This window comes from Musca vetustissima, unplaced genomic scaffold (genome assembly GCF_032173495.1).
Source record: "Musca vetustissima isolate MV318-11 ecotype Yass unplaced genomic scaffold, APGP_CSIRO_Mvet_v1 utg67107, whole genome shotgun sequence".
NCBI lineage: Eukaryota > Metazoa > Arthropoda > Insecta > Diptera > Muscidae > Musca > Musca vetustissima.
In genome coordinates this window covers 177-12,736 of record NW_026884219.1, presented here as the reverse complement: position 1 = coordinate 12,736, position 12,560 = coordinate 177, and the positions used below count along the sequence as shown (strand labels likewise).

The 12,560-nt window shown below is 36.3% G+C and overlaps 2 protein-coding genes across 2 annotated transcripts; one reads left to right on the top strand and one right to left on the bottom strand.

The window, feature by feature from the left end:
- Positions 1–200: 200 nt before the first annotated feature.
- LOC133331218 (cytochrome P450 6a8-like) lies at positions 201–7,784 on the bottom strand. Its single transcript, XM_061539620.1, has 3 exons — positions 6,845–7,784; positions 1,824–2,066; positions 201–217 (listed from the first exon to the last, which is right to left on the bottom strand). The coding sequence occupies exons 1-3, from the start codon at positions 7,782–7,784 to the stop codon at positions 201–203; spliced, it is 1,200 nt and encodes a 399-aa protein (XP_061395604.1).
- Positions 7,785–11,235: 3,451 nt separating this feature from the next.
- On the top strand, positions 11,236–12,225 carry LOC133331230 (carboxypeptidase B1-like; the record flags this gene model as incomplete). Its single annotated transcript, XM_061539631.1, has 2 exons — positions 11,236–11,339; positions 11,396–12,225. Coding segments are annotated over exons 1-2 (934 nt in total), but the record flags the coding sequence as incomplete, so codon positions are not given.
- Between the last annotated feature and the right edge of the window lie 335 nt (positions 12,226–12,560).

Here is a 12,560-nt window from a genome sequence, read left to right as displayed (position 1 = left end):
AATTTTTAATTGTCATTCTTTTTTTATTTTTTCATAATTTAGTAGTTTAATTTAATTGTTAATTAATTTTAAATAAACATAAAATATCCAAAAATTTTTATTTTCTTCGGGAAAATGGGTGAAACTCGGAGATCTATCAGAAGAATCGCAGGAAAAATTATTACACAATTTATAGAGATCACAATATCGGGAGAATTTAATTAAGTTATGGCAAAGTCTGAATGTATTGTAAACAAAATTAATTAAATTGTAAACAAAATACAGGTCGCATTTATAATCCGATTTGGATGAAATTTGGCACAGCTCATTTGTTTGGTCCAAGGACGAACCCTATTGAAATTTGGAAAAATCGGTTCAGATTTAGATAAAGCTCCCATATATATTTTCGTCCGATTTAAGGTAAATTGTGCACCAAAGACCCTATATATCTGTCAATTTTCACGAAATTTAGTATAACGTACTGTATTGAGCCTAGAATGACGTCTGCCACGTTTCGTGTAAATCGGTCCAGATTTATATATAGCTCCCATATATAGTTTCGTCCGATTTCATGTAAATAGTGCACCAAAGTCCGCCTATATATCTTTCGATTTGCACGAAATATGGCATAACGTACTGAATTGAGCCTAGAGTGATGTCTGCCAAGTTTCGAGAAAATTGGTCCAGATTTAGATATAGCTCCCATATATAGTTTCGTCCGATTTCATGTAAATGGTGCACCAAAGTCCCCCTATATCCTTCGATTTGCTCGAAATTTGGCATAACGTACTGAATTGAGCCTAGAGTGATGTCTGCCAAGTTTCGAGAAAATCGGTCCAGATTTATATATAGCTCCCATATATAGTTTCGTCCGATTTCATGTAAATGGAGCACCAAGTCCGCCTATATCCTTCGATTTGCACGAAATTTAGTATAACGTACTGAATTGAGCCTAGAATGATGTCTGCCAAGTTTCGTGAAAATCGGTCCAGATTTATATATAGCTCCCATATATAGTTTCGTCCGATTTCATGTAAATGGTGCACCAAAGGCCATACATATCTTTCGATTTACACCAAATTTGGCATATCGTACTGAATTGAGCCTAGAGTGATGTCTGCAAAGTTTCGAGAAAATCGGTCCAGATTTGGATATAGCTCCCATATATAGTTTCGTCCGATTTCATGTAAATGGTGCACCAAAGTCCCCCTATATCCTTCAATTTGCACGAAATTTGGCATAACGTACTGAATTGAGCCTAGATTGATGTATGCCAAGTTTCGAGAAAATTGGTCCAGATTTAGATATAGCTCCCATATATAGTTTCGTCCGGTGCACCAAAGTTCCTATATATCTTTCGATTTGCACGAAATTTGAGCCTAGATTGATGTATGCCAAGTTTCGAGAAAATCTGTCCAGATTTAGATATATCTCCAATATATAGTTTCGTCCGATTTCATGTAAATGGTGCACCAAAGTCCTATAGTCCTATATTCATAATTTTTTGTGGAGAGATTTGGTACTATTAAGAATTCAAAATACTAAATTTCAGCCATTTAGGAGGAAAAATACGACCAAAACCCCCAAAATATTGAAAATTCGGAGGTACCATACTATGGTGGAGGGTATAAAAAAGGATTTCACAAAATTAAAACAACAATTTTCTTTCTTTCAATCACTTATTATTTTTTCAACTTTTAAATAAATTTCATTTTGTGGTATCAGCAGAACACTCTGTTTATTAAACAATATTGGATTTTCTGTCTTGTCACAAAAACTAAATTTAAACGATCTTAAAAGTAATGCCAGACCAATAGTCATTTGTATTTGTGCAAAACGCATACCAATACAATTACGCGGTCCATCACCAAAACTTAACAGGGGAGGATTTGAACGATCTGCAGCAAAATTCTCTGGATTAAATTCGGTCGCTTTAGGATAATAATTTTCATCTCGTTGAAAACTATACGCCGGTATTATTATCATTTGACCTTTACTTATTAGAATATCCGAATGTGATGGCACCGTGTAGTCTTTGGAACATTGTCGTATAATTAACGGTGATATGGGATAAAGGCGTAGCGTTTCTGGAATGATATAAGAAACCGGTTTTAAATTGTTGATGTTGGGTCTTGTTTTTATTTTAATAAACATTTATTTAATAATTACTGTTGTATTATAAATAAAATTATATAACATCTGGAATTCGAAATAAAATAAGTATATATACAGAGGAGACAAATATTAGATACATTAAGTATGGGAGAATGTGTCAAAAAAATATACATATATGGATTTCTGTCATAGAATTTCTTTTAAGTTCCTGTGTGTAGAAATTCCATTTAGGAATTATGCTCACATTATCTGCGTATACAGGTCTTCTATCTGTTGAAAACATACTGATAACAAGTAAATCTGGTGTATAAAGTTCGACCGGGCCGATTTCTTTTATTCTTCCTAACATGAGGTGGACATTGAAAATATCTAAAATCGATCGGAACTTTTATATGGGCGCCAGGGCATGGTAAATTGAAGGAGCCAAACTATAGGCACTAACGGTGGATAATTGGGCTAGGACTTTGAACATATCGAAAGTGATGTTCAAAAATGGACCTATACAGACATTTCTACAAACCGATTATGCAAACAATAATTGTTAATAGAAAATTATACCCTCAGCCTTGTGGCTAATTAGTGTGTATACACTTCCACACGGTGAAAATGTGCCTCATCGAAATATTGGTTCTAGACCCCATGTTTCTTTAGACCAAATCCGTTTCAGAAAAATTTGATTTCATACCATCTTATTATGTCTTCCAAACATAGTTCAAGTCCGAATTTGGGGAACATCGGTCCATGCCTTCTGGTACCTCCCACACAGGGGCTACGGCTAAGCCAAAATGCGGGTTATAGTTCACATATAGTTCATTATCGAACCGTACGTTCTAGTTTTTTATCTCGATATCCTTCGCAGGTGAAATGATTACAACAGAGTGTTAGAACCAAACCCAAAACGCGGAAAAATCAGATAATTATATTAATATAAAAAATGGGGTTATATGGGGACTACGCCCAAAGGGGTTGACTATTAATAATTTTTGGTAGGGAGATTTGTTTCCATTTACGGGTACAAAATACCAAATTTCAGTGATTACGGTTGAAAAATGCGCTCAAGAACCTCAAAATGCCGAAATTTGGGGGTACCTTTATATGAGGTCTACCAGAAAAAATGCACTTATATTTATAATTTTTAGTGAAAATATTTGGTACCCAATAAGAACCCAATATACCAAATTTCAGCGAATTCGGTTGAAAAACGCGCTCAAGAACCCCAAAATACCGAAAATTGGGGGTACCCTTATATGGGGGGCTACCAGAAAAAATGAACCTATATTCATACTTTTTTGTGGAGTGATTCGAAACCTATTAAGAACTCAAAGTACTAAATTACAACCAATTCGGTGGAAAAATACGACCAAAAAACATTTAGTACCCAATAAGAACCCAATGTACCAAATTTCAGCGAATTCGGTTGAAAAACGCGCTAAAGAACCCGAAAATACCGAAAATTGGGGGGTACTGTTATATGGGAGCTATGCCTAAACGTGGACCGATATACCCCATCTTCGAACATGACCTGCCTGCAGACAAAAGACAAACCTGTGCAAAATTTCAGCACCCTGTCACAATTACTTCAGAAGATAGCGTTATTACAAAGGACGGACGGACATGGCTAGATCGTCTTAGAATTTTACCCTGATCAAGAATATATATACTTTATAGGGTCGGAAATGAATATTTCGGTGAGTTACAAACGGAATGACAAAATTAATATACCCTCCATACTATGGAGGAGGGTATAAAAAAGTCCTCTAGATGGTCTTATTGGCACAAGGTTAGCAGTTAAAGTCGAAAAGGAGCTATCGGAGCCCTTAAATAACTAACTAGAATTCAGACAAGGTGACAGTTTGTCGTGTGATCTTTTTAACATCCTGCTGGAAAAGGTCATACGAGACGGAAAGGTGAACTGAAATGGCACCCTGTACACCAAACAACACTTGTTACTCGCCTACGCCGATGACATCGATATAATGGGTCGAACATTTGGAGCGGTAACAGTCACGTTTGAACAAATTGGGTCTGGCAGTAAACCAAGCTGATGGTATCAACGCGCAAGACGTCTAGCAGACTCGGATCAACTGTGGAACTTGAGAACTACAGCTTCGAGGTAGTTAAAGATTTTATATACCTTGGTACCGCCAAAAATAAAACGAATGACATCAGTTTTGAAATTCGGAGAAGGATTGTGATGGCCAACAGATTCTACTATGGTCTAAGTAAGCAGTTTAGAAACAAGGCCAACTCCAGCCAGACTAAACTCACACTTTACAAGACGCTGATACTACCCGTGCTGTTATATGGATGTGAAGCATGGGTACCTGCGCACGCAGATGAGGCAGCTCTTGGGGTGTTTGAAAGAAAAATTCTCCGAAAGAACTACGTGCCGATCTGCGTCGACGGTGAATAACGGCGTTGAATTAACCACGAGCTTTACAATTTATACGCGAAAATCGATATAGTCAGTCGTATTGAGCTGCAGCGACTACGATGGCTAGGCCATGTTGTGTGAATGAATGGGAATGCCCCAGCTCAAAAGGCATATAAAAGCGAGCCTACTGATTGTTCCCGAAGAAGAGGACGGCCACGAATCAGATGGAAAGACCAAGTAGAAAACAACATCTTGGAACGTGGTCTTTCAAATTGGAGGAAATGCGAAAAAGACCGACGCGATTGGAAATCAGTTTTAAGCTCGGCTTATGGAACAACCGTTCTGGAATAAGCAAGCTAAGTAAGTAAGGAAGATGGTCTTATATAAAGGTTTTTCTTCACATAAGGCCCTGTTGCAGATTTTTTATGCAGATAATACCTGTAGAATGTCTACTATTAGTACTTTTTTTGGACCTATCTACAGGACAGGAGAGGTCTTATAGAAATAAAATATAAGGTTTTTCATAGAAGACCTGTAGTTTTCGCCAATAGGGCCGAACTATATAAGTAAAATATAAGGTGTAGAATAAGGTCTCCTATCCAGACTAGAAGGTATCTTATCCGTCCTTAATGTATTTCTAACCAAAGAAAACCTATAGAGGATCTGTAGAATATATTTTCTACATAAAAGTCCAGACGAAATTATTACATCAAAAGAGGCCCCTAGAGGGTCTTATATAAACGTATTATATGTACACAAATTTTCTAACAGAGAATACAGATTTTCTATACAGAGAATACCTGTAAAACGACTATACTACCTATTTTCCCCTAAAAGCATTGCAGAGAAAACAGTTTTTCATAAAAGACATCTAGCCTCTTAATATTTTTGGTGCACCGATCAAATGGCTTCTATCCGTAGAGCATTTTCAGACCTGCAGGTCCTTCCCCCATTGAAGCCTTGCAGAAGGAATTACAATCTTAAACCAGTAAGGAAAGTAGTAAAGTCGGACGGGGCCGACTATATGATACCCTTCACCACTTTGAGTATATTCAACAGATTAATCCTAACAGACGTCGCATTTTTAAAGGACCAGTAAAATGAAATTGGAACCATAAACAGGTCATTCTGCAACCGATACTAAATTGTTCATTTGGTCAGATCTTCAGGATTCAGGAAACTTAACACACATCATTCAAGACCTAATTTGTTACGCTGTGCCAAATTTCGTGCTTAAATCGACTCAAAAAGTGATTCTATGCATATTCTCAAACGGAACCATGTGTCTGTCTCGTTTCCTTTTGCAAACAAACATATGCACAAAGACATAATACCCTGTACCAGAAAAAAGAATTTGGTTCAAGAACCTCAAAACCTGGGGGCTACCAGAAAAAATTGACCAATATTTATAATTTATAGTGAAGAGATGTACTACCTAATAAGAACTCGACATACTAAATTACAGTCAATTTGGTCGAAAAATACGATCAGAACCCCCAAAATACCAAACATTTGGGGGTACCGTTATATGGGGACTACCAGAAAAACTGGACCTATATTTATAATTTTTAGTGGAGTAATTTGGTACCCAATAAGAACCCAATGTACAACATTTCAAAGAATTCAGTTATAAAACGAGCCCAAGAACCCGAAAATACCGAAAATTTGGGGGTACCCTTATATGGGGGCTTTCCGAAAAAATGGACCTTTATTTATAATGTTTGGTAGGGAGATTTGCTACCCAATAAGAACACAAAGTACCAAATTTCAGCAAATTCGGTGGAAAAATGCGATCAAAACCCCCAAAATACCGAAAATTGGGGGTAATCTTATATGGGGGCTATCCGAAAAAATGGACCTTTATTTATAATTTTTGGTAGGGAGATTTGCTACCCAATAAGAACTCAAATTACCAAATTTCAGCGAATTCAGTTAAAAAACGCGCTCAAGAACCTCAAAATACCGAAAAATTGGGGGTACCCTTATATGGGAGCTATGCCTAAACGTGGACCGATTTTCTCCAATCCTTGGGCCAATTAAGTGACCTGTGCCAAATTTCATCCAAATCGGATCATAAATGCGACCTGTACTTTGTTAACAAAAATACATGGACAGACGGACGGACGGACAGACGGACATGCATAAATCGACTCAGAAAGTGATTCTATGCATATTCTCAAAAGGAACCATGGGTCTATCTCGATTATTTTTGCCTGTTACAAACATATGCACAAAGACATAATACCCTGTACCACAGTGTGGTGAAGGGTATAAATAGCTATTGTACGACTTATATCCAATAGAGTTCGGTTAAGAGTTTAACTATTATAAAAGGTTAACTTACGGTGTCATGTATATACAAGTTTTTCCACATACCTTTCAGAACCTGTTGCAGATATTTCATTTCACTCAAGCACTCATATGTTACGCCATCATTGTGGCTCTTTAAAACTCTAAAACTTTCCTCGCGAGCTCTTTCCTGGATTTCACAATTTCTTGCCAATTCGTATAGGGCATAGGTTAGCGTGAATGCTGTAGTTTCATAGCCCGCTTGAAAGAATATCAAGGTTTGTGCCGTAATTTCAGTTAATGTCAATTTCCGGTCACTCGTTCCGATGTGTATTTCATTTAAGGTATCAATAATGTAGTTATAACGCACTTCTGATTTTTTCCTAGTATCCAAGATATCTTTTACGAATTTTGTATAAAATCGTATCATATTAGCTGGTAAATATTGAAGTTGTATCAGATGGGCCAAGCGGGGAAAGGCGATCATTAGAAGTTTTGTCACATTTCCATTGTGTTCTCCAATAAACGAGTTCTGTATGAGTTGATGGAATTGATCTTTGGGATTTTGTAAACTATGTGTCTTACAGCCAAAACCACAGGATCCAATTATTTCCAATGTAAAACGTAACATTAAATCTTTTATGTCGAAAATATTATTACCCTCCGCAATATCAAGCTTCATAACTTTTATTAATTCTTTAGAGACACCAACAAATGTCGGCAACATTGATTTCAATTTGCCACTTGTAAAACTTGGTGAGAGTTTTGTTCGAAACACTTTCCATCGATCATAGTCCAAGGTGAAGAGATTGCCCGTCAAATCGTCTGGGTTATGGTATAAACCACGATTATGAAAATAACCGAAATCTTTTGTTAGAATACGTTTGGCCAATTGCAAGTCTGTTATTAGAGCCACTGGGGTTACAAATACGTATAAACCGAGCAAAGGTGGCGAAGACGCACGAATTTCATTGTAGTATTTGTGGAATATATCATTAAATGAGTTGTGCCGACCGTAATCTGTCATATTTCCCCATAACCAATGTCGATGTGTTGGTGTTAGAATTTTACGTTTCGGCCAATATTGGACTTTCCTCCGGAACAGAAAAACGAAACACGTTAGGCATGCAGTTAATAAAACGAAACCGGTGCCGAAATACATCTTGTTGCGACGAGTTTAAAATACTTTCTGTTTCAGCGTTCTTGGCGTTTAATTGAAATGCATTGAATTGGTTTTTGTTTTTCATAGCACCCTACACCAGTCGGGTTGGTGAACGTAGACATTTGGTTGTCTTCGATTTATTCTGGAATAATTATGCATAACAGCAGCTTTTGTCTAACCTGTTCTACTCCATAACATGCATCTTTAAACTGGAAAATGGGCAATCATTTTTCATTTTGGGATGTTTTCCTATTCAATATTTTAAAGTCATCAGAAATGACCTACTATCGGAACACAGAAGTTGAAATAATAAGGTGTGAAAAACCGCTCAACCAGGAATAATACAACTTAGAAGTGTTTTGGAAAGTGTGGGTAAACTTTCCCATGTAGTGGAAGAACGGTCGTGATTATACTGTTATATGAGGCTATCCGAAGAAGAAGATAAAAAATATTAAATATTTTTGGTAGGGTCATTTGGTATTAAACGATAAATCAAAACACTTAATTACAGCATAAAATGACGGGAATCCAAAAAAAAAATCCTGAAATTTTCTTGGTACCTTTATGAGGGTTCTACCCGGGAAATTGAACCGATTTTAATAACATTTGGTAAGAAAATGCGCGTGAACAACATCCTTACGGAAAGTGTTCGGTATAGGTCCTTGTTTCGACATGACACCCATATAAAGATCATGCTCCATTTTTTTTGCATTTTAAATGTAATTTGTCTTTTCGAATATTTTGAGGTTGAAAATTATATTTCAGGAAATGTGCTATATGGGTCTCCGCTTTGACATGATACCCTCCAAATATATTTGTTAGTTCGAAGATTTTAGTCGCATTTTCCAACGAAATTGTAGTACTTTGACATACCGGGTTCTAGAAGGGTGAAAACCCGATATAGATTCCGTCTGTCTGTCCATGTTAAATTGTAAACAAAGTACAGGTCGCATTTATGATCCGAATTGGATGAAATTTGGCATAGGTCACTTATTTGGCCCAAGGACGAACCCTATGTAATTGGGAAAAATCAGTTCAGATTTAGATATAGCTAGATTTTATAGATTTGAAATTATCCCCTTATATGGATAACACGCCATATTTGTATTTTGAAGGCATTTTGGGTTCTTGAAGAGTGAAAAACATATTTGAAGAATTTGTTCAAATATTTTTTTATGTACCCTTGGTTCTCCTCATTTTTCGGAAAGCTCCTTGTCGAGATAGACACATTGTTCCTTTTGAGAATATGCATAGAATCACTTTTTAAGTCGATTTATGTATGTCCGTCCGTCTGTCTGTCCATGTTAAATTGTAAACAAAGTACAGGTCGCATTTATGATCCGGAAATTTGGCATAGGTCTCTTATTTGGCCCACGGACGAACCCTATTGAAATCGGGAAAAATCGGTCCAGATTTAGATATAGCTCCCATATATATTTTCATCCGATTTAATGTAAATGGTGTACAAAAGTCCCTATATGTCCTTGCATTTGGCATAGCGTAATGAATTAGGTCTAGAATGATGTGTGTTAAGTTTGCTGAAAATCGGTTCAGTTTCAGATACAGCCCCCATATATATCTTCGTCCCATTTAATGTAAATGGTGTACCAAAGTCCCTACATATCTTTCGATTTGCACGAAATTTGGCATAACGCACGGAATGAGGTCTAGAATGATGTGTGTTAAGTTTCTGGAAAATCGGCCCAGATTTAGATATAGCTCCCATATATATTTTCATTCGATTTAATGTAAATGGTATACCAAAGTCCTTATATAACATTAGATTTGCACGAAATTTGGCACAACGCACTGAATTAGGTCTAGAATGATGTGTGTTAAGTTTCCTGAAATCGGTTCAGATTTAGATGTAGCTTACATATCTGACCAAATGAAAAATTTAGTATCGGTTGCAGAATGACATGTTTATGTATCCAACTTCATTTCGACCCAAAGTGGTGAAGGGTATCATATAGTCGAGCCCGTACGACTTTACTACTTTCCTTGCTGGTTTTTGTTTAGCATTTTTTGGTATTTAATTATGAAAAGGCTTAAGCCACAACAACGTTTATATATCGTTCAAATTTTTTGGGGAAAATTCACGTTCTGTGAGGAATGTGTTTCGTGCGCTTCGCTCAACTTAAGGTTGAAATATTGTCTATACTTCGGTGAGCACGTTTAGTACATTTTTGTACGAATTGCCAATAACCTAGCCTAATCATACGCCAACACTGACCTAATATCCAAAATTCTAGATTCAGGTATTTTAACTGGGTGTTAAGGGATATAATCGAACTAACCTGATCATTTGATACCATACTCAACTACTAGGTTCATTTGATCTGGTAAATATTGGCGGGTAATACCATTTGATTGGGTATTTTACACACTTGACCTAAATAAATAGTTGGCCAAATCATTTCCCCGTGCAAATTTTGTGATTTTCGGCTTACAATAGTGGTTTTTGGCCCTTTCAATCTCCTAAATATGATGATATTGATCACCAATCCATAATTTTTAGGTGTCGTCCTTCATCATAACCGGAACTTCATGTAAAACGTTTTCATTAATGGTAATACTAATCTAATCAAAATACGTAGACACCTACGTAGGCAATTATGTTAGTATACAATAACATAATTAGCAGAATTTTAAAGGTCAACCACTCCTCTGTGATATATTATAAACTGCTCGCGTCTATGTTCTTCAGGAGTAAATACATACGTCATAAAATAGAAAGGTTGTCATATTTCACACATCAAAACTGTCATGCATATCCCATGGTCATACACCCTTCTCTGTGTAAAATTCCGTGATGTTCGGTCCGAATTGATGCCTCTACAGCGACCAGAAAAATAGACAAAGTAAAGTTTTGGTTCATTTCATCCCAATAGGGATGGGGCCACACGAATCTATAATAACCTTACGACATAACAACTATAAGTGTCGCCATTGACCAGAACCGAACCTACGTGCAACATTTGTTGTTTTTCAAATTATAATAGGTAGACGTACGGACATTCGAACCATTCGTGTCGAGTATAATTAAATTTTATATTCAAAAGAAAATGAAATAAATAAATACATAGATGAAGATTATAATCATTTTTTTGCCAATCTTCACCATCGATTTTCTCTTCCGAACAATGATGTAATGTATACACCCACTGATACGTTTTCCTCTATAGAATATTTGCCGGCATATAATAATAGCACCCAATAAAACACTAAATTGATAACCATGAACTTATTATCTACAATCGAATGTTCTGCAAGTAGTTTTCATTTGTGTGGATATCTTCGGAGAGTAGCAAGCAAAATGCGAGTTTTACCGCTTTCATTTCTGTTATTATTTGGAATAATATTGCATTTCGAATTTATAGAAGGTCTGAATATTACAACATATCATCGGAACTATGAGGGGTAAGCTCAAACTAAATTTCAACTGCTAAATTCTAAAACTTTTTTTTTCATTTTAGTTACAAAATCCTCGATATTCAGTTGGAAAATCCAAAAAATTACAAAGTATTCCGAGAAAATTTCCATCCAGATGTCATTGGCCGTGGTGAAGAAGCTTACAGCATGCGCGTGCTAGTAGAACCATTTAAAATGCCGACAATAAAGAGTTATCTGAAGAAAAACAAACTGACATTTAAGATTATTAATAACAATGTGGCTACAAGTATGCAGGCGGAGAAAGTGTTTCAGCGTTCCAGTCGTTCCGCCCCTAACAAAAATGACGCTATCGATTTTCATAGCTATCAGCGTTTTGACGTTATCAATAATTACCTAGATAAGTTGGCAGCGGAGTTCCCCCGGCAAGTGAATATTGTGGAACTAGGTAAATCATACGAGGGTCGTAGCTTAAAAGCCATTCACATAAGGCAAAAAGTTGAAGCAACAACGATGAGGTCAAAGAAACCACTAATATTTATAGATGCCGGCATACATGCCCGAGAATGGATATCCCATGCCACAGCATTATATGCCATACAACAATTGGTGGAAAATTCAACATTTTATCAACGCGAATTGGAAATGTATGATTGGCTAATATGGCCGGTGGTAAATCCTGATGGTTATGAATATTCGCATCAGTATGACAGGTTTTGGCGTAAAACAAGACAACCAGATCCAGAGGGCTACTCTCGATGTCTGGGTGTTGATCTAAATCGTAATTTTGATTTTTATTGGGCACATACTGGCAGCTCATTTGATCCGTGTGAAACGGATTATCATGGACCCGAGGCATTTTCAGAACCCGAAGCAGTTGCCTTGAGAGATTTAATGTTCGAAATCAACGACAGATGTAAAATGTATTTTTCACTGGGATTAATAGTTCTGCTACTGGTGGTTTTACAATTAACATTTTAAATTCGAATAAAATTTGGTGTTACCAACAGATATATATCTCTTACCAATGTTCCAGTACTTTTTTTAACAGTAAATCTAGTTAAAAGGAAACATTTCAAAATCTCTCTCAGAGTACAAAATAATTTGAAAAGTTCGAGAATGCAAATCTAGTAAATGTGCCAAAATCAGATGGCAATACTTCAAAATCAACATTACAGCCAATCAGGAGTTGGCATTCCTGTTTATCATTTTTCGAGTAAAAAGTTCTAAAACATTCGGACAAATTTTTTG